We start from the raw sequence: 25636 nt of genomic DNA, 5'->3' as shown, positions 1-25636 counted from the left end.
CACAGCTATTGAAGAGGAGTGGGACAACATTCCACAGGCCACAATCAACAGCATGATCAACTCTATGTGAAGGAGATGTGTCGCGCTGCATGAGGCAAATGGTTACACCAGATACTGACTGGTTTCCTGATCCACGCCCCTACCTTTTTTTTTTTAAGGTATCTGTGACCAACAGATGTATATCTGTATTCCCAGTCATGTGGAATCCATAGACTGGTGCCTAATTCATTTATTTCAATTGACAGATTTCCTTATATGAACGGTAACTCAGTAAAATCTTTGAAATTGTTGCATGTTGCGTTTATATTTTTGTTCAGTGTAAATACATGGCTCTGACCATAGATATACTTTCTTCGCAGATTCAGCTCTACATAAGCCATGTTGAATACAGTTTCTTCAACTGAAGGTTTACAGACCCATAGGATAATGTATGCATATATCCCATAATATGTCCAGGGATAAGGTGTATGTTGAAAACGCAGCCTTGAGCTGAACGTTGGGCCAGCTAAGGGATAAAGGACCGTTAGGGGTGTATTCGTAAGTGCACAACAAAGCAAACTGTATGAGAGTTTCTATTGGACAAATTCAGGTAGGTCCCTCTGTTTCGTTTACTTCCTAGTGAATACGCCCCATCAGTCAAACTCACGTCAGATCTCTGTTGAACTCCTGCACAGGGTTGTAAAACACCTCGTTGGCACTGGGAAACAATATGGCCGCCTTGCCCTCCCTGACAACTGTCTCCCCTGGCAACAACCCCGTTGTCGGGGGCATCTCCTGGTCAGGTGTTGAGGCAGCTGGAGTTGGGTTCAAGCCCTCCATTGGGGCTCCAGAGGTAAGGGGCTGAGGCTTGGTGTCTACCCCAGACAGGGTGGTGTTAACTTGCGGATCCTGAGGGGCCCTGAGGGGCTCCATGGTTCTCAGTCCCCTGTAGGCAACACTGCCAACTGTCCTTAGAATCCTCTGGTGGGTGAAGGGTCCAGGTAAGAGGGGGAGTAGCCGAGCAGTGATGATCAGCATAGGGCACTTCTCAGTCCTGGAGGAAATGACAACATTGTGTTATAATGGTAACAGTGGTCACACAGCCATTGGTCATGACTATCAGTTCCATTACACATAAGAGTCATCAGACGAAGGCATCTACTGTCTGGGGGACTTTTGTTAAGAGACCAGATGCTCGGCTTGCAGTGTACAGTAAGTGTATATTTTGCATTTGTTTAATTATTTTGATGTCATATGAAAGTCATGGGTTTTATGTTTCTAGAAGCATATTGCAATTGAGAATCGATTCACGTTTAGATGGAGTATTTGGCTGTCAGAGCCGGTAAATTATACCTCTGAAAATAACATAGGTCTCCTTAAGGACCATATCGGGCTAGGTTACACAGTGCTGTTGGAAAAACAGATATTGGTTAGACTTAGGGCTCTTCCTCCACAGTTTAGACTAGAGCATGAACTGACAACACACACAGAAAATGAGCTGTTGGACAAAGACTGTTAGCTAAACCATGGCTTTAAGCAAAGATGATCTATAACGTTACTGATGCCTGAGCTGAAGTCAGAGCAGCTTGCTAAGGCAGCAAGCTAGCTACATAAACCAGGGCGCACCCCCTTCAAAGTAGTCAGAGCTTGTTTTGTCAGAGAGAAAAAAAGACACCAGCAATCTAACTAACATTGAACATTCACACCATAAAGGTTATGATAAAACACTTGCAATTTTGACATGCTGACACCGGCTAAGTTCACAATGTTAGCTAACTGACTGCATTGAAATGAGCCTAAGCGCTAACTAGCTAGCTACCGGTACTTAGCTATCAAGTAAGATAAAAACGATTACCTTATCTGTGGCGCACTTTCCCAAGATGACAACTTAAAATGTAGCTGTATTTGATGATTTTGGATATTTACTGTATGACAACGGTAATAACTCACTAGCTATTTGTTGCAAAACTCAAGTTAACACATGGATGCAGACACGCATGGACCACAACTACAGAAAACCGCAGAACCAAACAGAAAAAGGTAAAAACGCGTTTCGAATTCTTCTTCTTCGCTGAGGTTTTACTGCGGTTAGTATCCAATACATGTTGCATTACCGCCACCTACTAGACTGGATTACAACTCGCTTATACTTTGCTTGAAAAAAATCTATATACAAATACCCTACCATGTAACACTACACTCACTAAAAAATACAAATTATTTTAAAATATCACCACCCTACTCCACTATGTAAATCTATTTAGTCCTATCTCAGGCCAACAACCTGAAAGGATGGGACACCACCACTTAACACACCCTGTTACTCTTCTGATGTCACGTCTCGCACACCCAAATACATCTCTGCAGCTGCCACCACAACCTCAATTTTCTGTGACTTACATTCCATCCCTGCAGTACAGTTGATAACCATGACTATAAATGCTAAAAATCTAATCTTACTGAAACACATATCACTTGTTGGCCTCTCTCTCTGTACTGGTACAGATCTACTACTCACACCATTCCTCTCAGGATCCCTCCCCATGACCCATCTTCTACTTTCTTCTTCTACTTCTGCAATACTCTAACCCTGGAAACCTCAACCTGCCTCTCTCGCACAGGACATTTTTCAAACAGAAATTTGCATCCTCAAGCACAAACTCCAAAAGGTTCTGGGACACTGTAAAGTCCATGGAGAATAAGAGCACATCCTCCCAGCTGCCCACCTCCACTGAGGCTAGGAAACACTGTCACCATCGATAAATCTGCGATAATTGAGAATTTCAATAAGCATTTTTCTACAGCTGGCCATGCTATCCACCTGGCTACCCCTACCCCGGTCAACAGCCCTGCGCCCCCCACAGCAACTTGCCCAAGCCTCCCCCATTTCTCCTTCACCCAACTCCAGATAGCTGATGTTCTGAAAGAGCTGCAAAATCTGGACCCCTACAAATCAGCCGGGCTAGACAATCGGGACCCTCTCTTTCTAAAATGATCTGCCAAAATTGTCGCAACCCCTATTACTAGCCTGTTCAACCTCTCTTTTGTATCGTCTGAGATCCCCAAAGATTGGAAAGCTGCCGCGGTCATCCCCCTCTTCAAAGGCACTCTTCAAAGGCACTCTAGACCCAAACTGCTACAGACCTATGCCTATATCTATCTATATCTATCCTACCCTGCCTTTCTAAGGTCTTCGAAAGCCAAGTTAACAAACAGCTCACCGACCATTTCGAATCCCACCGTACCTTCTCCGCTATGCAATCTGGTTTCCGAGCTGGTCATGGGTGCACCTCAGCCATGCTCAAGGTCCTAAACGATATCATAACCGCCATCGATAAGAGACAATACTGTGCAGCCGTATTCATCAACCTGGCCAAACCTTTCGACTCTGTCAATCACCACATCCTTATCGACAGACTCAACAGCCTTGGTTTCTCAAATGACTGCCTCGCCTGGTTCACCAACTACTTCTCAGACAAAGTTCAGTGTGTCAAATCGGAGGGCGCGTTGTCCGGACCTCTGGCAGTCTCTATGGGGGTGCCACAGGGTTCAATCCTCGGGCCGACTCTTTTCTCTGTATACATCAATGAGGTCGCTCTTGCTGCTGGTGATTCTCTGATCCACCTCTACGCAGATGACACCACTCTGTATACTTCTGGCCCTTCTTTGGACACTTTGTTAACTAACCTCCAGACGAGCTTCAATGCCATACAACTCTCCTTCCATGGCCTCCAACTGCTCTTAAATGCAAGTAAAACTAAATGCATGCTCTTCAACCGATCGCTACCCACACCTGCCCGCCCGTCCAGCATCACTACTCTGGACGGTTCTGACTTCGAATATGTGGACAACTACAAATACCAGGGTGTCTGGTTAGACTGTAAACTCTCCTTCCAGACTCACATTAAGCATCTCCAATCCAAAATGAAATCTAGAATCAGCATCCTATTTCGCAACAAAGCATCCTGCACTCATGCTGCCAAACATACCCTCGTAAAACTGACTATCCTACCAATCCTTGTCTTTGGCGATGTCATTTACAAAATAGCCTCCAACACTCTACTCAGCAAATTGAATGCGTTTATCACAGTGCCATCTGTTTTGTCACCAAAGCCCCAAATACTACCCACCACTGCAACCTGTATGCTCTCGTTGGTTGGCCCTCGCTTCATATTCGTCGCCAAACCCACTGATTCCAGGTCATCTATAAGTCTTTGCTAGGTAAAGCCCCGCCTTATCTCAGCTCACTGGTCACCATAGCAGCACCCACCCATAGCACGCGCTCCAGCAGGTATATTTCACTGGTCACCCCCAAAGCCAATTCCTCCTTTGGCCACCTTTCCTTACAGTTCTCTGCTGCCAATGACTGGAACGAACTGCAAAAATCTCTGAAGCTGTAAACTCATATCTCCCTCACTAGGTTTAAGCACCAGCTGTCAGAGAAGCTCACAGATCACTGCACCTGTACATAGCCCATCTGTAAATAGCCCAAACAACTGCCTCATTCCCAAACTGTTATTAATTTTGCTCCTTTGCACCCCAGTATCTCTACTTGCACACTTATCTTCTGCACATTTATCACTCCAGTGTTTAATTGCTATATTGTAATTATTTCGCCGCTATGGCCTATTTATTGACACACACAAAAAAAGAATGTCATATAAAAAACAAAAATGTGACATGGCATCAGCAAAAAGACCTGTCATCATATCCTTTGTTTGGCCGCCTTTCCTTCCAGTTCTCTGCTGCCAATGAATGGAACGAACTGCAAAAATCACTGAAGCTCTAGACTCATATCTCCCTCTCTAACTTTAAGCATCAGCTGTCAGAGCAGCTTACTGATCACTGTACCTGTACACAGCCAATCTGTAAATAGCACACCCAACTACCACATCCCCATATTGTTATTTATCTTTTTTTCCTCTTTTGCACCCCAGTATCTCTACTTCCACATCATCATCATCAGCACATCTGTCACTCCAGTGTTAATGATAAATTATAATTATTTTGCCTCTATTGCCTATTTATTGCCTTACCTCCCTACTCTTCTACATTTGCACACACTGTACATAGATTTTTATTTTGTGTTATTGACTATACATTTGTTTTTGTGTAACTCTGTGTTGTTGTTTTTGTCGCACTGCTTTGCTTCATCTTGGCCAGGTCGCAGTTGTAAATGAGAACTTGTTCTCAACTAGCCTAATTGGTTAAATAAAGGTGGAATAAATAAAAATGGAATTTAAAAAAATTCTGATCCCCAGCCCCATGGGCATCCCTACAATTAACACATACCACTACTTTCCCCAATGCTACACATTCCTTTGTCTCATGCCCTTCTGCACACTTCTCACACCTAGGAACCTCCCTCCTACACACAGCTGCCACATGCCCATAAGCTTGACACCTGTAACAATGTAATGTATTCGGCACAAAAGCTTGTACAGGACAACTTATATATCCTAACATCACTTTGTCAGGCAAAGACTCAACATCAAAACTCAAAAGAACAGACACTGACTCTTCTGTTTCACTACTCACACCACCCTGTCTGCGTCGCACCAAATGATGAGCATCACAAACACCCCGGGAATCTTCCCCTTCATTTAGTCAACTTTTACATTTACTGCTACCCCAGTAATCACTGCTTTCAATGGCACCCTTTTCTTGAGAACAAAACAATTCACATTTCTTGCCACCCACGTTTCGAATGAGATTAGAGAATGCATATAGAGTACCATAGTATGAGTCATAATACCCATAAAACCTAGCGGTCAAACAGGGAAATGGTTCCAATCATTTTTCCACCAGTTATTTTTCCCAGTGGGTTTTTTTAGAAACACTTAAAATAAGGGCTGTGTTTCGTGTAGGCTTACCCTGGCATAATGTTTTGATAACTGTGGAAATCTCTCGAGGACAAGGTGACTTTTATCAGTATTTTCACCTGTATTTACCCCCCAAAAATGAACTGCTAATTGGCTGCTAATAAAGAACTACAAATGCCATATTGATCTGGACGAGACTGCCGAATCGAGGCAAATGTAACAATCTTTGGATTAACTATATAATGTTAGCTAAATGTAGTAATTCATAAATTGGCAACATGTCTTTAAATTGACAATTCTGTGAACTGTCTTGTGCAAGTTTTAAATTGACACAATACCTGTTAGCAAAGGTGTCAGCTAGAGATGACGTGCAGGAGCTTGCAGGGATTTGTAGTCTTGTATGTCTACTTTGATGCTAATAAGCGTTTTCGAATCAGAGACGAATATATTGATAAAAGTCACCTTGTCCGACACAGATTTATATGGTTATCAAAACGTCACGCCAGGGTAAGCCTACATGAAACACAGTCCTTATTTTTTGTGTTTCTAAAATCCCCTATGGGGGAAAAAATCAAAGGTGGAAAAATGATTGGAACCTTTTCACTGTTTGACCACTAGGTTTTATGGGTATTATGACACCACTGTGCAGCTCTATATAGAGTTACTAACTCCTAATTCTATGAGAGAATTCTCATAACTGGGTCATATTCATTCTGCACCAAATGGACTGAAACGGGGAGAGATTATCTGAGTTTGTGTTCCATTGCAAAACATTTTGCTAAGGTGTATTGTAATGAACATGTCTTTTGTAATAGAAAGACATAGGACAGAGCGGTCATTCATCCGGCGGTTGGCCTACTTTCCATGCCTTGGATGTGCGAAGAAGAAAATTTAAACAAGTTACATGAAAAGCCTTAATTCAATAGGCCTAAATGTGATACTGTTGATAAAATTAGAAGGGTTTTAATGTTTTATATGTTTCCATTGCAGTCATATGAGGCGCATACGATAGGACTAGGAGGCAATAAGCAATCAAATGTTGGCGATGAGAGATCCCTATTAGTTTGACAGGCCTCATTTCTTCACACGTTTTCTTCATTTCTGGCACTGTATGCAGCAGCATGTACGTGACAATTATCATTGCCATCGTTATTTAAAGTGATACCCTGAACGCGTCAGGGCTAAAGCATTTATAATACGTATGATTAAAGAGAATTATGAATTGTTATGAAATTATTAATTACCATTATTTAACATCTAAAGCGGGAGGTGGCGCTCGTCTAACAACAATTATGGCCATGATGAAGAAAGATGCATTTTGACAGTAAGAAAGAACTGTATCTAGGCAGCTCTATAGCTTTTCCCATTGCTTGAATGCAGATGGTAGTTTGTACTCTGTGCGCGTACTATAGACGCCTAGGGGCTCACCTGAGAAGTCTAGACATACGAAAATAGCACATTCAGCACCGCAGCAAGCTCTCAATCCAACCGGGGAGGAGATTTAAGCGTTACCGGCGGCTTCCCGTCGATCTCCACTCTGAATCACCAGCCAACTGGGCTGTCTGGACAAGAGGGAGTCCCACAGGTATGAGAGAGACGGAAAATGTGTGTGTGTGTGATTTGATTTGGGCAGTTGGTGGTGACAGACAGGGGCATCCGGGTTGTTTGGGGACGCTTTCTGTCTGAGAGATCGGTTAGCTCTGTGATCTTTTCCTCCACCTCTGGGTACCGTTTTGGGCTCCCTCGATAGCTCTGCGCTCTGCTTCTCCACCTGTGCTGTGTTCACACACTGAATGGCTGCCTGTAGAGAGGGAGAGGACCGAACGCTTCTGCACTACTCCATTGAAACACTTTCCAACGGAATATAGTGAGGGGGGTGAGTTTTACCAGGGTTCACCGGGGTCAGAAAGGACACGGGAAGTCGGCGAGGTGGTTGCGGCGGCTAGCTGTTGTGAAGTGGCTTTTCTTCGGGGAGGAATTGAGAGCGGTTCCGTGTGAGTTTTTTGGGGGAGTGGGCGGGTTAGTTAGCTATTGTTTTGGGGAAGGTGTGTGGTGGGGGATGGGCTGAGTTGGAACACCGAACAGCAGCACCAACAAAACTTTAACCACTTTAGTGGCTATTTCGCTACCGTCTATGCTTCACACTCACACTGCCTGCAAACACCGCGGGTTGCCTAGCCTGCCTTTCATCGGTGAGTTCACAGCATTCCGCGCTCTCTCTCGCTCTTTATTCCTCAACTTTTGAAACGCGGCAGGGTTTTACCTGGATGTTTCGTTGAAGAGTGACATTTTCCCAGTAGAATGAGTCTACTCCTAACAGAAATGGTTTATGTACATCGCGTGTTGAGGTTAACTGGTTAAATTGGTGTCTTGGCTAGCAGGAACTCTTAGGCTAATAGCTATATCACCACTCGCTGCAAGCATGCATGGTTCAGTCTGACTCGCCCCCCCCAGTTGCTTGCCTACGTTTGTCCCGGATTGACCTGTTGAGTGTTGACCGGGGACCACCCTCCCAAGCTACCTCCCAAAAATAACTAAAATATTTAGAAATTCAGATTTTTACTGAACGAAACTTTAATTGGATGATCCATTGTTTCGGGCGACAAATAAAGAATTTGGGTGATAACTCAGCTAGCGCCGGGTTACATCATGCGATGGGCTAACCCGAAATAAAAAGTACAGTGTATGCGGAGTAGCTAGCCTAGGCCCAAGGAGGTAACTCTAACCGACAGCACTGGCACAGAGTGGGGGCGACAGCGGCGGGTGAAGCAACTCCTGAATATTTTATTTGTTCTACTATTTTTGTGACATAATTCGTGCCGTTGTCTTTTAGCTAGTTTGATAGAGCAAATGAAGGGCTGCATCGACATAAGCAGAAAGAGAGAACCGGTGATAAAGTATTTTTTTGTTAACCGTCCAGTCTTTCCGTCGCCCCCCGGCCCGTGCCAGCCCGAGCGCTCCGAATCTCACGGGGCAAAGATACTGGCAGACAACGGGGCACGGACAGCTCTCTCTGCCCACTCCGTCTGGCTGTTCTACCGCTGTTCAGGCCTCTAGTCTTTCCTTGGCGGGCACCGACGAGTCTCTCCCGCTATCCTTCGATGTGAGATTGACCTATTAATGATTCATCGATGTACAGTATATTCCGTTTAAAGTTAATATTATTCGTGCTCTTGGGAGGCTAGCTACATAATATAGCCACATGCCGGTTGATGCAAAGTAGATTTCTTCATTTTTGACTCTTTAAAGCAAATGTTTTCAAGTAAATAAGCAAATGATTTTACTTGGCAGTGTTCAATTGATGACTTGGACGTTCAAGAATTGGACCTTTTAATTTGGTTAACATCAAATTAGCATTAGCTTTTAGCTTGCTACTTGCTAACTGTGGCTACCTTTTCACCTCCCAAACCAGGAAATTGAATATTATAGTATTTGATTGATTATTGGCTACAGCCATGCCTATCATTTATATAAAACATATTTTTACATGTGTATGTGATTGCTGAATGTGAGCTTATTCATTGATCTTATATGCTTGTACAAAATAAAAAATAAGGTGGCATCAGCGAAAAATAACATTTAGTTTCTTAACCCGTAATATAATCCTGTCTGACTAATCGTTTTGTAGTGTGTTGTTTTATAATGTTACGGCTGGGGGGGTAGAGGTTGAATAAAGTGTACATATTTTTCTTTCATTAAAGTAAAACTTCAATTCAGGTGGCAAAATATGGAATTTCATTCAGATGATGTAATATTATTGTCCCTCACATAACCCTGACATAAACATCGTGTGGTGGTGACGTTTTACATTTCCATTTACGTCATTTAGCAGACGCTCTTATCCAGAGCGACTTACAAATTGGTGCATTCACCTTACGATATCCAGTGGAACAACCACTTTACAATAGTACATCTTTTTTTTTGGGGGGGGGTTAGAAGGATTACTTTATCCTATCCCAGGTATTCCTTAGAGGTGGGGTTTCAGGTGTCTCTGGAAGGTGGTGATTAAGGAATACCTGGGATAGGATAAAGTAATCCTTCTAACCTCCCCCCCCAAAAAAAAATTAAAAGATGTACTATTGTAAAGTGCTTGTTCCTCTGGATATCATAAGGTGAATGCACCAATTTGTAAGTCGCTCTGGATAAGAGCGTCTGCTAAATGACGTAAATGGAAATGTAAAACGTCACCACCACACAATGTTTATGTCAGGCTTATGTGAGGGACAATAATATTACATAATCTGAATGAAATTCCATATTTTGCCACCTGAATTGAAGTTTTACTTTAATGAAAGAAAAATATGTACACTTTATTCAACCTCTACCCCCCCCAGCCGTAACATTATAAAACAACACACTACAAAACGATTAGTCAGACAGGATTATATTACTGGTAGGTAGAGGGTTAGAGGTCAAATCAGTTAAATGAACTGCCTTTATGTTCTTGGATGTTGTGGCCCCAGAGGAAATGGAACCTAATGCGATGATGGGTTTAGGTGGTCGTTTTTATTGTTTCTATTCTGCATTCCTCCAATCAAAATTAAGCAATATGTTCTCAGTTTGATGATAAGGAAATGTACTAGGCTAAATATAAAGTTCAACCTGTTTTAATTGTTAGTTGTGAGAATAATTATTGGAAAGTTGAAAGCGTGCTCTCTTATCTTGTGCAATGGCAGTAGGTAAATTGTTATGCGTTCTTTCTCTGTTTATATAGTTTTAATGGAGAAATACATGTATATTAACTTACACAGATACAAATGTGTATGCAAAGAGCAAGACCATAGATCTTAATTAGCCAAGGTCCTAGGAAATAAAAAAACGTTTGTTTTTAGGCTATTACATAGGCTATTTTCCTTCAGTTGGCACTTGAGTAGCAGTCTTTAAGGACAACATATAGGTCTGTTCATTGTTTAATCGTATGCGTGTTGATGAAATTAGCTTTGCTTGACCTTGTTATTAAATAGGCCTAATCCTCATCGGAGTGTTTTTTATTAGCCTAGTGGCTCATGGCTGTGGCCTTTCCATTGATTCCCAGTCACATGTGGTTCATTACACAGTTAGTGCTCTAAAAATAATCTAAATTAAAAGGCATCATGGTATCTTATGTGCCGCCAGTCAGTTAAAGTTGTGGCAGTCTTCTTCAATGCAAAGTCTTCAAAAAGAATGGAGAACCTTTAAGGGTTCTTTGTGGAGAGGCAAGTTTGACAGCCATTCTTTCTCCTTGTGATCTGACACATCAAGGCTGGATGGCAACAAACCAAACAAAACTGAATAATTATGTAATGGAGTTCTGCTGCCTTTTTCTCTTGTCTCATTCAAAACAGCAAAGTAGGACAAAAGCTAGTTACCCACCGCAGAATTGGAAAATGTTTATTTGAAATGAATGAGACAAACTTAATTGACAAAAAAAATTAAAAAAAGGATCTCTCTTTCTAGCGCTCTTTATTAAAGGTGCATTAGTCATCCCTCTATCCCCCTCCCTCCCATCACTCTCCTTATTTCAATCCCAGTCTCTCACCCCCCCCCCCCCATTTCTCGCCTCTCCAGTAAACAACAACAAACAGGAAGCGATCCATAACATATTCCGTACATGACATAGACCTATATAACCATTTCTCTCCCTGCTATTGGACCCTGTGGTGCTGGGCTAGAGCGTTATGGCTCAGACGCTACAGATGATGACCCCTAACTTTGTAGCCTACATGACATAGACCAGACCTAATATAACATTTCTCTCCTTGTTATAGACCCGGTGGTGCTGGGCTAGAGCGTTATGGCTCAGACGCTACAGATGGCGATCCCTAACTTTGGCAACAACGTGTTGGAGTGTCTCAATGAGCAGAGGCTCCAGGGGCTCTACTGCGACGTCTCCGTGGTTGTCAAGGGACACGCCTTCAAGGTAGGAGTTGATAAACATGGATGTGGGCCTCCCGGGTGGCGCAGTGGTCTAAGGCACCGCAGTGCTAGCTGTGCCACCAGAGATTCTAGGCTCTGTCGCAGCCGGCCGCGACCGGGAGGTCTATGGGGCGGCGCACAATTGGCCCGGCGTCGTCCGGGTTAGGGAGGGTTTGGCCGGCAGGGATATCCTCGTCTCATCGCGCACTAGCGACTCCTGTGGCGGGCCGGGCGCAGTGCACGCTGACCAGGTCGCCAGGTGTACGGTGTTTCCTCCGACACATTGGTGCGGCTGGCTTCCGGTTTGGATGTGCATTGTGTCAAGAAGCAGTGCTTCGGAGGACGCATGGCTCTCGACCTTCGCCTCTCCCAAGTCCGTGTGGGAGTTGCAGCGATGAGACCAGAGATTCTGGGTTCGAGCCCAATTGGATACCACGAAATTGGGTAGAAAAAAGGGGTAAAAAAAAAAAGACAAACATCAATGTTGTTTTTTGGAGTAAACTGAACCAATCTAACCGTTATTTACCTCATTGACAAGCCTTCAAGTTAGGGCGACGGTTGATCCAAAACACAGTTAACTGTTAGGCTAGACTGAATCAACAGTTATATATTTTGATTAGGGTTAAGAAACCTGGTGAAATATTCTGGTTGTACCTCAAGTTTGTTTAAAAAGAAGCCTGTGTGCTGTATATGTATTCACCCCTTCCTCTCTCCGTCCCTCCCCAGGCGCACCGGGCGGTCTTGGCGGCCAGTAGCTCCTACTTCCGGGACCTGTTCAACGCTGGAGGGAAGAGCAGTGTGGTGGAGCTCCCCCCGGCCGTCCAGCCCCAGAGCTTCCAACAGATCCTAGCCTTCTGCTACACAGGTCGCCTCAGCATGAACGTGGGGGACCAGTTCCTCCTCATGTACACCGCAGGCTTCCTGCAGATTCAGCAGATCATGGAGAAGGGCACAGAGTTCTTCCTTAAGGTATCTAGTGTAACCATAGCAACCTGTTTGTGCTGTCTTGCCAACTCCTATGATCACCGTAGGTAGATGTTGGGAGATAATTGGACTGCAACTGACAGCACAAGTGGATTGTTTCATTAGGACAGGGTTCGGCAACAGGTGTTTTCTTTTGCCCCCCCCAAAAGTTTATACTAAATATATATTTATTATTTTAGTTTTTGGTATAAAAAAGAAACTGTAAAATCACCAGGAATTCAGCTAAACATTGTTTATTTTAGGAAATCTGTTCCCAAGTATTCCTTCACAAAATATAAGACGTGATCATGTCTCAGTCTAATCAAGGTATGAAATTATTGTTATTTTTAAATCTCTTTTAGGGGCTTTGTTGTGGTCAATGTGCAAATTATAATTATTTTCCGACCCCCGACTATTCGCTCCAACAAAAATCGGCCCGCGGCTGAATCTAGTTGCCTACCCCTGCATTAGGCTAAGGTTCTCCTTGTCAAAGCTTTCCAGTTCCCACTTTACATAGTCTTAAATATTTAACATATTTTTCTCAGATTTATTTACCTCTTCATTTGCATATTCTTCCTCCAGGTCTCCTCCCCTAGCTGTGACTCCCAGGGTCTTCACGCAGAAGAGACTCCGCCCTCCGAGCCCCAGAGCCCTGTCACTCAAACCGGAGGGGCTGGGGTGGTTTCCACGGCAGCATGTAGGCCCGCCTCCTGCCTGACACCCCTCCCCCTGGTGTCGAGGGTGAAGACGGAGCAGAGCGGGACTACGCCACAACCCACACCACAGACACAGCAGGTGAGTTGGCAAAAAATATGTTATTAGTCATAGTGGAGGAATGGAATAGAAATGAAATGTTCTCAATTACTTTCCTGGTTAAAGAAAGGCAAAAAATAAAGTGTGTTTGAGATGATATATCTTATCTGGGAGGGGATGCAATCTTCAATGGAACGTCAGGTCTTTCATAGAGCAGAGGAGTGTACTACAAAGAAGGATCAATGAGTTAGGCGGCTAACTTGCCTAAATATTCTAAAATGTATTTTTTTGAAAGATAAGCTTGAAGTGGACATGGTCTAATTGACTCAACAAGTTTACCAGAAATTCTATAGTTATTTGTTTAAAAAAAAGAAAAAAAAAGTTAGCTAGCTAACTCATTAATCCTGCCCCTCTGGTCAAAGGTGCAAGCTGTGAACGTATGTGTCTCCTGTGCCATACGAGGAAATACAGAAACACTCAATGCTCAAGCATAAATACACATGAGTTTGGTTGCCCTATCACATGATGAACGGATGACAACACACTAAATAGGTGTTACGTAGCTAATCACTTCTCTCTCGTTCTCAGCAGGAGGCCACGTCCTACTCGGTGGTGTGCAGCCCTGTCGCCAAGCGCCTGTGGGAGGGGGGCAACCGCGGTGATGGGGGAGGGGGGTCGGGAGGAGGGGGGTCCAGGAAAGCCGCCCGCTACTCTTCCTCCTCCGCCTCATCAAACAACTGCAACTCCCAAGATGCAACAGGCAGAAACGTTGTTAACCACAGTAACCATAACAACAACAGTAACCATAACAGCAGCAGCGTGGGGACGCCGGACGGAACGAGTCCGGGGACGCTGAGCATGTACACCAGCGACTCGCCCCTTAGTTACCACGATGACGAGGAGGAAGAGGAAGTGACCGACGACAGCGCCGAAGAGCAGTACAGGCAGATCTGTAACATGTACACAATGTACAGTATGCTCAATGTGGGCGCCACAGGTGAGAGCGAGAGTTGGTGTGAGGTAGGAATCTGGAGGAGCGTAGTTATGGGGGGGGGAAAATTGATAAAGTTACATACTGCAATATTATTTTGGGACGATATTATACCAATATTTGACTCCCAAGTATTGATTAAAAAAAATATATATACACTACCGTTCAAAAGTTTGAGGTCACTTAGAAATGTCCTTGTTTTTGAAAGAAAAGCAATTTTTTTTGTCCATTTATAATAACATCAAATTGATCAGAAATACAGTGTAGACATTGTTAATGTTGTAAATGACTAAATGACAAGTTTATCATGTTAAAAGGCTAATTGATCATTAGAAAATCCTTTTGCAAGGGTTAGCACAGCTGAAAACTGTTGTTCTGATTTTAAAGAATCAATAAAACTGGCCACTGTAATCGAACCCACAAATGCTGATGCTCCAGATACTCAACTAGTCTAAGGGCCAGATTTATTGCTTATTTAATCAGAACAACAGTTTTCAGCTGTGCCAACATCATTAGAAAGCCCTTTTGCGATGATCATTTAGCCTTTTTAAAATGATAAACTTGGATTAGCTAACACAACGTGCCATTGGAACACAGGAATGATGGTTGCTGATAAAAGGCCTCTGTACGCCTATGTAGATATTCCATAAAAAATCAGCCGTTCCCAGCTACAATAGTCATTTACAACACTAACAATGTCTACACTGTATTTCTGATCAATTTGATGTTATTTTAATCAACAAAAAAATGTGCTATTCTTTCAAAAACCAGGACATTTCTACGTGACCCCAAACTTTTGAACGGTGGTGATTATTTATATATATATATATATATATATATATATATATATATAGTAATAATTTGCTAGGCAGCGTTAGCTGGCTGTACCTGCACCAGAACTGTTATTTTTCATTCCATAGCTTGGCCTCCATCTCCTGTTTAAATAGTGAGCCAATGTGTTTACAGCACTTTTATTTCCATGACTGATCAAAAGTGGTTTTCTCATGGCTCTCCTCTTGCCTCTCTGCAGCAGACATATGGTGAGCAATACATTTAGAACATTAATTCACAATAAAACCTCCGTATAAAATCTCAATACATATCATATTGGTACCTAAGTATGGTGATAATATCGTATGGTGAGGTCCCTGGCAATTCCCAGCCCGAGGGAGGAGGGAGCAAGACTGCTTCGGGTCAGAACAATAGACTGATAGATGAGGGAAGAGACGACATTAGAGGGAACAAGTAGGCAGCTGATTGTAATCGTGATTTGGAAGAAGATGGGGAATTAGCATCACTTTCTGATGCTATCTACTGTATGTTCTGTTTGTGTGTGTGCCTTTGCTTATGTCTGTACATTAATGCTAGTTGTAGCTTTGTCAATATTAATAGATACATATTTAAGTGTGACTCTGTCTTTACATGTACCCTGTCCTCCTCTGTCCCACTCCGTTGTAGGATAGTGTTAGCTAGACCTGCATGTCATTATAGACAGTTGTCCGCTGAGTGGACAAAACATTATAATATTGAGTTGCACCCCCTCTGCTACCATACCCCGTTCAAAGGCACTTCAATCTTTTGTCTTGCCCATTCACCCTCTGAATGTCACACACTCCTTCCCTTCATCTACACTGATTGAAGTGGATTTAACAAGTGACATCAATAAGGGATCATAGCTTTTACCTGGATTCACCTGGTCAGTCTGTGTTATGGAAAGAGCAGGTGTTCCTAATGTTTGGTACACTTAACAAAAATATAAACGCAACAATTTCAAAGATTTTACTGAGGTACAGTTCAAATGGGAAAGAAAATAAGATATAGGTTATTTGTCATAGTGAAGGAATGAGAGAAATTAAATACAGAATGTGTTCTCAATGACTTTTCTGGTTAAATAATGGCAACATAACAGTTCTATATTATATATGTTATCTGGGAGGGGATGCGATCTTCATTGGAACGTCAGGTCTTTGAAAGAGCAGAAAGATACACACACACACACACACACACACACAGTTGAAGTCGGAAATTTACATACACCTTAGCCAAATACATTTCAACTCAGTTTTTCACAATTCCTGACATTTAATCCTAGTGAAAACTGTCTTAGGTCAGTTAGGATCACTACTATTATACCTGACATTTCACATTCTTAAAATAAAGTGGAGAGAATTATTTATTTCAGCTTTTATTTCTTTCATCACATTCCCAGTGGGTCAGAAGTTTACATGCACTCAATTAGTATTTGGTAGCATTGCCTTTGAATTGTTTAACTTGGGTCAAATGTTTCGGGTAGCCTTCCACAAGCTTCCTACAATAAGTTGGGTGAATTTTGGCCCATTCCTCCTGACAGAGCTGGTGTAACTGAGTCAGGTTTGTAGGCCTCCTTGCTCACATACGTTTTTTTCAGTTCTGCCCACACATTTTCTATAGGATTGAGGTCAGAGCTTCGTGATGGCCACTCCAATACCTTGACTTTATTGTACTTAAGTAATTTTGCAACAACTTTGGAAGTATGCTTGGGGTCATTGTCCATTTGGAAGACCCATTTGCGACCAAGCTTTAACTTCCTGACTGATGTCTTGAGATGTTGCTTCAATATATCCACATAATTTTCCTTACCTCATGATGCCATCTATTTTGTGATGTGCACCAGTCCCTCCTGCAGCAAAGCACCCCCACAACATGATGCTGCCACCCCCGTGCTTCATGGTTGGGATTGTGTTTTTCGACTTGCAAGCCTCCCTCTTTTTCCTCCAAACATAACGATGGTCATTATGGCCAAGCAGTTCTATTTTTGTGTCATCAGACCAAAAAGTACGATCTTTGTCCCCATGTGCAGTTGCAAACCATAGTCTGGCTTTTTTATGGCGGTTTTGGAGCAGCGGCTTCTTCCTTGCTGAGTGGCCTTTCAGTTTGTCGATATAGGACTCATTTTACTATGGATACAGATACTTTTGTACCTGTTTCCTCCAGCATCTTCACAAGGTCCTTTGCTGCTGTTCCAGGATTGATTTGCACTTTTTGCACCAAAGTACGTTCATCTCTAGGAGACAGAACGCGTCTCCTTCCTGAGCAGTATGACAGCTGCGTGGTCCCATGGTGTTTATACTTGTGTACTATTGTTTGTACAGATGAACGTGGTACCTTCAGATGTTTAGAAATTGCTCCCAAGGATGAACCAGACGTGGAGGTTTACAATTTATTTTCTGAGGTCTTGGCTGATTTCTTATGATTTTCCCATGATGTCAAGCAAAGAGGCACTGAGTTTGAAGGTAGGCCTTGAAATACATCCACAGGTACACCTCCACTTGACCCAAATGATGTCAATTAGCCTATCAGAAACTTCTAAAGCCATGACATCATTTTCTGGAATTTTCCAAGCTGTTTAAAGGCACAGTCAACTTAGTGTATATAAACTTCTGACCCACTGGAATTGTGATACAGTGAAATCATCTGTAAACAATTGTTGGAAAAATGACTTGTGTCATGCCCAAAGTAGATGTCCTAACCGACTTGCCAAAACTATAGTTTGTTAACAAGACATTTGTGGAGTGATTGAAAACAAGTTTTAATGACTCCAACCGAAGTGCATGTAAACTTCCCACTATAATATATATATATATATATATATATATATATATATATATATATATATATATATATATATAATATATATATACACACACACTTGAAAATCAGACAGTTTGAAGTAAATAAATTAACTCCTAATCTATGGATTTCACATGACTTGGAATACAGATATGCATCTGTTCGTCACAGATACCTCAAATTAAATGGGCCGCACAATGGGTCTCAGGATCTCGTCACGGTATTTTTGTGCATTCAAATAACCAATCAATAAAATGCTATTGTGTTCGTAGCTTATGCCTGCCGATACCATAACCCCACCAGAACCATGGGGCACTCTGTTGACATCAGCAAACCGCTCGCCATCACACAACATTACAGTCTGCGGTTGTGAGGTCGGTTGGACATACTGGCAAATTCTCTAATACGATGTTGGAAGCGGCTTAGAGAAATGAACATTAAAGTCTCTGGCAACAGCTCTGGTGGACTTTCCTGCAGTCAGCATGCCCATTAGCACGCTCCCTCAACATGAGACATCTATGGAATTGTGTTGTGTGACACAGCTGCATATTTTAGTGACCTTTTATTGTCCCCAGCACAAGGTGCACCTGTGTAATGATCATGCTGTTTAGTCAGCTTCTTGATATGCCACAATTCATCCACCTGACCGTTATCTTGGCAAAGGAGAAATGCTCACTAACAAGGTATAAATACATTTGAGAGAGATTATTATTTTTTTTGTGCGTATGGAACATTTCTGGGATCTTTTATTTCAGCTCATGAAACATGGGACCAACACTTTTACATGTTGCGTTTTCTATTTTTGTTCAGTGTATATGTGTGTTAATGTAGCCGCGTGTTTAATGTTGCTGTGTGTATTCATGCGTAACGTGTGCCCTCTCTGTACCACCCCAGTAGCGGGCGAGCGTGTGGAGTCCCTACCGGAGCACCTCACGGCAGAGACCCGGGGTGGCAGGGGGGTGAGGCTACGCCAGGACCTGGCTTCGCTACCTGCCGAACTCATCACCCAGATAGGTACACACACACACAGACTTCATTTAGGTTGTAATATTATACTGGCCGTTTTTCTTTTTCTAAAGTAATGCTATAGTTGAAATGTACTGTTGTACTCGCATGTCTGAGGCAACTCTATACACGTTGACATTCTGAGTTCAGTCATTCATTTATTCATAGCTGGCTGCCACCTGCGTTTAGACCAGGCTACTGTTACTGTAAAAACACTTGATTGGCAAGCGCCTGCAGCTGATGTGAAAAAGGCTGTAATACATTTGAATGGATTGATTGGTTGGTGTAGGTAACCGGTGCCACCCGCGGCTGTACGAGGAGGGTGACCCTGCAGAGAGGCTGGAGCTGGTGACTGGTACCTCCGTGTTCATCTCCCGCGCCCAGCTCATGAACTGTCACGTCAGCGCCGGCACGCGGCACAAGGTCCTACTGAGGAGGCTGCTGGCCTCTTTCTTCGACAGGTGAGGGGAGGGTGTGTGTTTGTTTGACCGTTGGAAGCGTGTGCATTTTGTGTGCTTGCGTTTGTGCATCGGTGCATGCGCTTTAGGCAGCATAATATTTGTTTGTTCTGACATACAGTAAGTGATACTGTGTATCTTTTCCATCCCCTCTCAGGAGTACTCTAGCTAACAGCTGTGGGACGGGGATCCGCTCTTCTACAAACGACCCCAGCCGCAAGCCCCTGGACAGCAGAGTACTGCACGCCGTCAAGTGTGAGTGTCACACACTCAGTGCACAGCTTTGCTTTCACACACACCGGACAAGCCTCACACACTCAGTGCTACACCGTGTTGTAGTCATATACCTGCATTTCTTCACATCATTCCAGTGCATCTATATTGTCCGCAGCACCTAACTCTCTCTCCCCTCAACAGTTTACTGCCAGAACTTTGCGCCAAGCTTCAAGGAGAGCGAGATGAACGCCATCGCGGCTGACATGTGCACTAATGCCCGCCGGGTCGTCAGAAAGTCCTGGATCCCGAAGCTCAAGCTCCTCATGGCCGAGGGTGACGCCTACTCCGCTTTCCTCCAATCAGACGCCGTCAAGATGGAGGCCGACGCCCTGGGGGCGGAGCATGGGTTCGACCCCAACTCCCTGGCAGAGGAGGCGGCGGCGGCAGCCAATAGCGATGCGGGACCTTCTTCGGGGGAGGGGTTACAAGGCGTTGTGGGCGGAGACGGCAGCACTTTGTTTTAAAGTGAGTGGGCTTATTGTGATCTTATTGGTCGATGGTCTTTGATCATTGCTCTCGGCGATACTTCCTCCCTCAGTTTTAGTTTGTTTTTTAATGTCACTTTTCCATATCTTAATCTCTTCCCTTAATACTTGGAATTTCATTTATTATATCCATCTGTTCCATCCCTTGTTCTCTCTCTCTCTCGCCGTCCCGGACCCATGTACATAGTGTCTGCCCCCTTTTGGGCGGGAGAGAGATGAAAAGATGGAGGGATAGAGGTGCAGAAAGAAAGACGGGGGAGGTTTGTAATGTAAGGGGGGGGCTTAACCTAGGAATATTCCCTGATCCCCATTGTAGAATCTTTTCTTGTTTTAATGTTTGTTTTTTTGGTTGGCAAAGGTCCTTTCTCCTTTCCATATCGCTGAAACACATTCCCTAGGAGGAGGGACCTTTTGGGGTGGATGGCGGTCGGGGTTGAGTGGGGTAGTAATGGCTGGTTTTGACGGTCTAATAACACTGTTTTGATAATGAATGTATCGGTCGTGAAGCGTTGTCAAGTCACCTGTATGTATTGTCTGTGGACAGTAGATTGTATTCGATCGATTGATTGATTAGATTGTATTCATCAGTTTCTATAGAGACTCTGGAAGTCCTACTGAAGGCTATTTTATGGGGAGGGGGTTGATATTTGTGGGGGGTTACGTAAAGGCTTAATGGTTGAAATAGGTATATGTATTCTGTATATTGGCAGGACTTTTGGACCCCCCCCCCCCCATTTTAGAGGGCTGTTTTCATTCCTACTTTTTCACTTTTAATTTGTGACTCTCGTCTCATAGTTTTTCTCTCCGTGTGTGTGACCTTTGACTTGTTGCCAAGACTCCCTGAAAAGCAGAGGAGACGTGTTACTGAAAGATGGTTGAACAGTTGGTGACTGGACGAGGAAGAAGATGCTCTGATCTGGTATCCATGTCGATGATACGGTATGACTTCCTATACGTCTACTGAATTCTGTGTAGAGAGAGAGGAGTAAGGGACCGTGTTAAAATCACGTCAGCTCACGCCCACATTCACATTTCGAAGGAAAGTGATATTTGTTGTCTCGCACTATTAAGCAAGTAATAGCTGAATAATGTACTTGTCTTGCACTATAATACTATAATACAAGTCTTATCCAAATACTAGAATCGTCTCCATTTGACCAAGCATGAAGCTGTGGGCTAGGGTGTAGGGGCTGGGTTGTAGAGGCATTATGTTAGATGTGTGTAGTGTACACAGGGTGGACCTATTCTGTATTTGGTTTCGTTATGGACTGAGGGAGGGTTGGTGTATCCTGCTAAGAGGCATTCATGACACACACACACACGGATTAAAGTACCCTGGAGGACTAATCCCTATGCATCCTGGGCGGATACAATGGTGCCAATTAAAGTAATACGACACACACACACACACACACACACACACACACTGTGTGTCAGTGTGTGTGGATGGTGACAGAAGTGTGTGTTGTCACATGCGGCAGAGAGTGAGAACCCAGACGGAGTGTGCTCACACACGCTTGGCTGACTCATTCATCCATCACTGCTGTGTGTGTGTGTGTGATGCTGCATCTCTCTCACACACACACACACACACACACACACACTCCGGTGCACCCAGACTGATCCAGCAGCAGCACACTGCCAGCCTATAAACATCCCTGTAAAGCTCTGTTGAACACACCTTGTGAGAAACTACAGAGAGGAGATGGACCGTGACAACCCATGAATAACGACCAACTGTCATTCTAGCTACAGCTCATCAGTGATTGGATGAAAGATGACTGTGGCAGTTCCCATCTATCACAGTACCAGTAGGGAGCCAATGACGCCACCGCCAGTATCCCATCATACAGTAGAATCATGGTGTGTCAAGGAGGAAGAACCCGTTGCCCCTAAACACTGATCTATGGTCATGTTTGCGTTTTCCCGCTAGTTGTCAAGGTTAGGGTTTGGGGAGGGCAAGCTGATCCTAGATCAGTGCTCAAGGGGTTTGTACTCTGAGCAGAAGTGAGGATAGACATGCTACTGCTATAGAAACAGTTGTTAGTGATAGCCTGGTCCCAGATCTGTTTTGTAGGATCTTGCCGCCACCTTGTAACTCATTGCGTGATAATTCCATAAGGAGTTGACGAGGGAGTAGAAACAGACTGGCACCCAGGCTGGGTTAGTGAAGCACCTTGTAATGCAGTTGGTGTCAGCGCCGGCGGTGGGTTCTGTTGTGATTGTCAGGCTTGGTCTGTTGTGTGTTACTGAGGTGGTCTGCTGTGTGTTTGGGGTAGAAACGCACACTAAAACACACACACACACACACACTGCTTTGGAGTTGAGGGTTAATCAATCGTAACACTTCCCCCACACTCTGACTGTGAACCTAAACAGAGTATAGAACAAACAACTATAAAATAAACCTGGGTAAAATATAGGCTTAACATTGTCATTGTAACTCCCCCTTTCAACCAACCAACCAAAAGAAAGCCATGGAGTTGTTTATATATCTGGAAACGACCATTGTTATTTTAGATCAGAGCTATCTGCTTTTAGGCCTGGCTTTTAAAACAGGCCATTTGTTGTTTACGTTTGTAGTTTTTTTAAGATGTGTGTGTGTGTGTGTGTGTGTGTATATATATATATATATATATAGAGAGGTTTTGGAGTGTTTCTATAAAAGGCTAACTGTCAAAGAAGAGCCCAGGGTTTAAAAGTGTAATGGGAATGCACTACTAGAGCTTCCAGTGGACCTATTCCATTTGGCCTGGGCGGGTCTGGAGCCCACCCCTCCTTTTGTTAACCACATGGTATGATCCTTGGGGACTTCAAGTTCTATCACTGACAGAGAGAAAGAGAGAAGTGAGTAGGATGAGAAATTTGCACTTTTTTTTATTTTTATGCATTTGTCAAGCGCTGCCTTAACGGGAAAAAAGAGTGAGTGGCTGACAGAACAGAGAGACACAGAGGAGGACAGTCTGTCTCTAGAGGGAGGGAGGATGGGACGCTTGGTTGGCTCTGTATAAAAGCATGCATGCGTACTGGTGTGTGTGTGTGTGTGTGTGCAGTTTCTCCCCATTTCTCTCTGCTGCCATATATGGAGTCATGCGTGTTAAGTTCTAGCTCTTCACGCTAACGCCTTTGTGTGTGTGTGTGTGTGTGTGTGTGTGTGTGTGTGTGTGTGTGTGTGTGTGTGGAATGCGCATGTCTGCCAGGGTGAGTGAGTCTGCGTCTGGTTCTATGTGCTGCATACGGTGTGTGTGTGTCTGGGTTTTGGAGTGGTGAATGCGCATGTCCTGTTGGTGTGTGTGGGTGGTTTGGGTACGCGGCTCTGCCAGCAGTGTGTGTTTGTGTGGTATGTGCGGCGGTAGAGAATGAGAGGAGACTGTTTGTCTGACTCAGTAGGAGAGACATACAGTACTAGTCTGGAGAGGAAGGAAGCCTATAGACACATGCACACAGCATTGCTACTGGTGTTAGCACAATGACATGCTAGCTGTTCCCATAGACTTCCAGTCATTGAGCCAACAACTGTCCATTTAAAAGCGTGTCTTGCAGGAATATATATATCTATCAAATAAAATAAAATAAAAATAATAATTACGTATTTTGCCTCTGTGGCAATAATGTAGGAGTGGTGGGCCACCGCAGCTAAATGAATATAGATTAAACACTGGCTGGCTGGCTGGCTGGCTGGCTGGCTGGCTGGCTCGGGAGGGAGGGAGGGAGGGAGGGAGGGAGGCATCAACTGTTCACTAAACAAACCATTACATCCCATTCAGAGTCCTGATCTCATTCAGCTTCACTGCTTCACTTTATTCTGATTCAATTCAGCCTCCACTTTATGACCCAGGTCTATGGCTCTGTCCCAAAGGAAGTAGTGCACTATGTAGGTAATAGGGTGCCGTTTAGGATGTAAGCTAAATGTCTGCAAATGGTGTTCGTGTTGTGTATGTGAATGACTCGCGTGTGTGTGTGTGTGAATGTTTGTTTGGCAGGAGGAGGGGGGTGTTTTGGTGTGGTAACTGTCTAAACAACAGATGGGACTGCCTGATAGGATGACTTGGTGTGTGTGTGTCGGTCCAGGTGTGTCCTTTCTTGCCTGTGTGATGGCGTGACAGTCATGTATGGATGACCAAGCATGTTAGCTGGTGTGTGTGTGTGTACAGTACCAGTCAAAAGTTTGGACTCCTACTCATTCCAGGGCTTTTCCTTATTTGTAGAATAATAGTGAAGACATCAGAATAACACATGGAATCATGTAGTAACCAAAAAAGTGTTAAACAAATCAAAATATATTTGAGATTCTTCAAATAGCCACCCTTTGCCTTGATGACAGCTTTGCACACTCTTGGCATTCTCTCAACCAGCTTCACCTGGAATGTTTTTCCAACAATCTTGAATGAGTAGGTGTGTCCAAACTTTTGACTGGTACTGTATATATGTCTCTGCATCGGGCATGTGTCTAACCAACCAACCAGGCGTCCATTCCCTTTAGGAGACTGCAGGCTGACAATGTGTCTGTTTCTAAAAGTGCAGTGATGACTAGGATGATGTTGAAGATGGTCTACATTTCCCTGTCGATAGTCTCTCTAAATATTAATACAGAGAGACAGTCCATTTTAGATGTTTATACTAATAAGATTGTTGTTATTCCAAGTTAACTGACTTTATTTTTTATGTGAAATCCCTAGACTTGAGCGGGAAGATGGGTGGGAGTTGGGAGGGAAGGAGAGAGAGAGGGGTGCTGTTCTATACGTTTCTAGATACATGGTTGTTACCCTACCTCTTGTGGATGGAGGGAAGGGTGCTTTTCTTTCTTCCTGCTTGTTTAAAGTCTGAGGACGTAGGAGCCATTGTGGCAGGCCTCTGGTACTTAACTGCAGTCAGGACAACTGAAGAGAGGGAGAAGATCCTTGTCCCATGGCCTTTTTGCAACAAAGATAAATATTTTGTTTCTTTATGTAAGGGGCGGGGTGACGTAGCCTTTTCCTGGCTACCCAGACTCCTTGCTCCGGCCAAACGCTACGCCATGAATCTGACGATTTCTAGAACGCAAACACATTCAAACAGTTCTGATTGGTCCCAGAAACCGATGGGTTGGGACAGAGCCAGAACACACGTGGGTAAAGCTGCGTTTTCAAAATGTGTCATTGGCTTTGAGATGCTCCAATCGGTAATGACTTTGTTTTGTACAACACCCCTCATTGTGATGTCACCACAACCGACTTCAGCGATGGCTGTCTGACTGAGGTATGTAGTGAGTCGTCAGGCAGACAGCCTGGAAATCCAGACTGTTTCATTATAGCAGAGCTGAAATCAATCCCCTATTCCCTGTGCTACTTTTGACCAGGGTCATAGGGCTCTGGTCAAAAGTAGTGCAATATCTTTAGGGAATTGGGTGCTATTTGGGAT

General features: G+C 43.7%; 2 protein-coding genes across 9 annotated transcripts in view; one reads left to right on the top strand and one right to left on the bottom strand.

Moving 5' to 3' along the window:
* LOC106590623 (tRNA (guanine(26)-N(2))-dimethyltransferase) overlaps positions 1-7333 on the bottom strand; it is an 18341-nt gene extending 11008 nt beyond the window's left edge. The window contains exons 1-3 of one of the 3 annotated variants that reach the window (XM_045708297.1): positions 1835-2032; positions 1333-1387; positions 647-1033 (exon numbers count right to left, since the gene is read on the bottom strand). In XM_045708297.1, the coding sequence (XP_045564253.1) occupies positions 647-1017 (371 nt within the window). In that variant the 5' untranslated portion in view covers positions 1018-1033; positions 1333-1387; positions 1835-2032. Of the gene's footprint in view, positions 1-646; positions 1034-1332; positions 1388-1834; positions 2033-7229 lie in introns of those variants that run through there. The other 2 variants (XM_045708291.1, XM_045708293.1) reach the window with 2 other exon arrangements.
* Positions 7182-25636, top strand: LOC106590657 (nucleus accumbens-associated protein 1). 6 transcript variants are annotated; one of them, XM_014181833.2, is made up of 9 exons: positions 7182-7386; positions 11549-11700; positions 12423-12665; positions 13242-13454; positions 14001-14409; positions 18907-19026; positions 19307-19478; positions 19633-19730; positions 19893-25636. In XM_014181833.2, the coding sequence occupies exons 2-9, from the start codon at positions 11575-11577 to the stop codon at positions 20213-20215; spliced, it is 1704 nt and encodes a 567-aa protein (XP_014037308.1). In that variant the 5' UTR covers positions 7182-7386; positions 11549-11574; the 3' UTR covers positions 20216-25636. The 6 variants fall into 6 exon arrangements, with proteins under 6 accessions (XP_014037308.1, XP_014037285.1, XP_045564289.1 ...); XM_014181810.2 differs by lacking the exon at positions 7182-7386 and adding an exon at positions 7577-7677; XM_045708333.1 differs by lacking the exon at positions 7182-7386 and adding an exon at positions 7585-7795 and having other exon boundaries at positions 14004-14409.

Source organism: Salmo salar, chromosome ssa02 (assembly GCF_905237065.1).
Source record: "Salmo salar chromosome ssa02, Ssal_v3.1, whole genome shotgun sequence".
NCBI classification, from domain to species: Eukaryota; Metazoa; Chordata; class Actinopteri; order Salmoniformes; family Salmonidae; genus Salmo; species Salmo salar.
The sequence above is the reverse complement of the archived record's forward strand: the minus strand, read 5'-3'. Positions and strand labels throughout refer to the sequence as shown.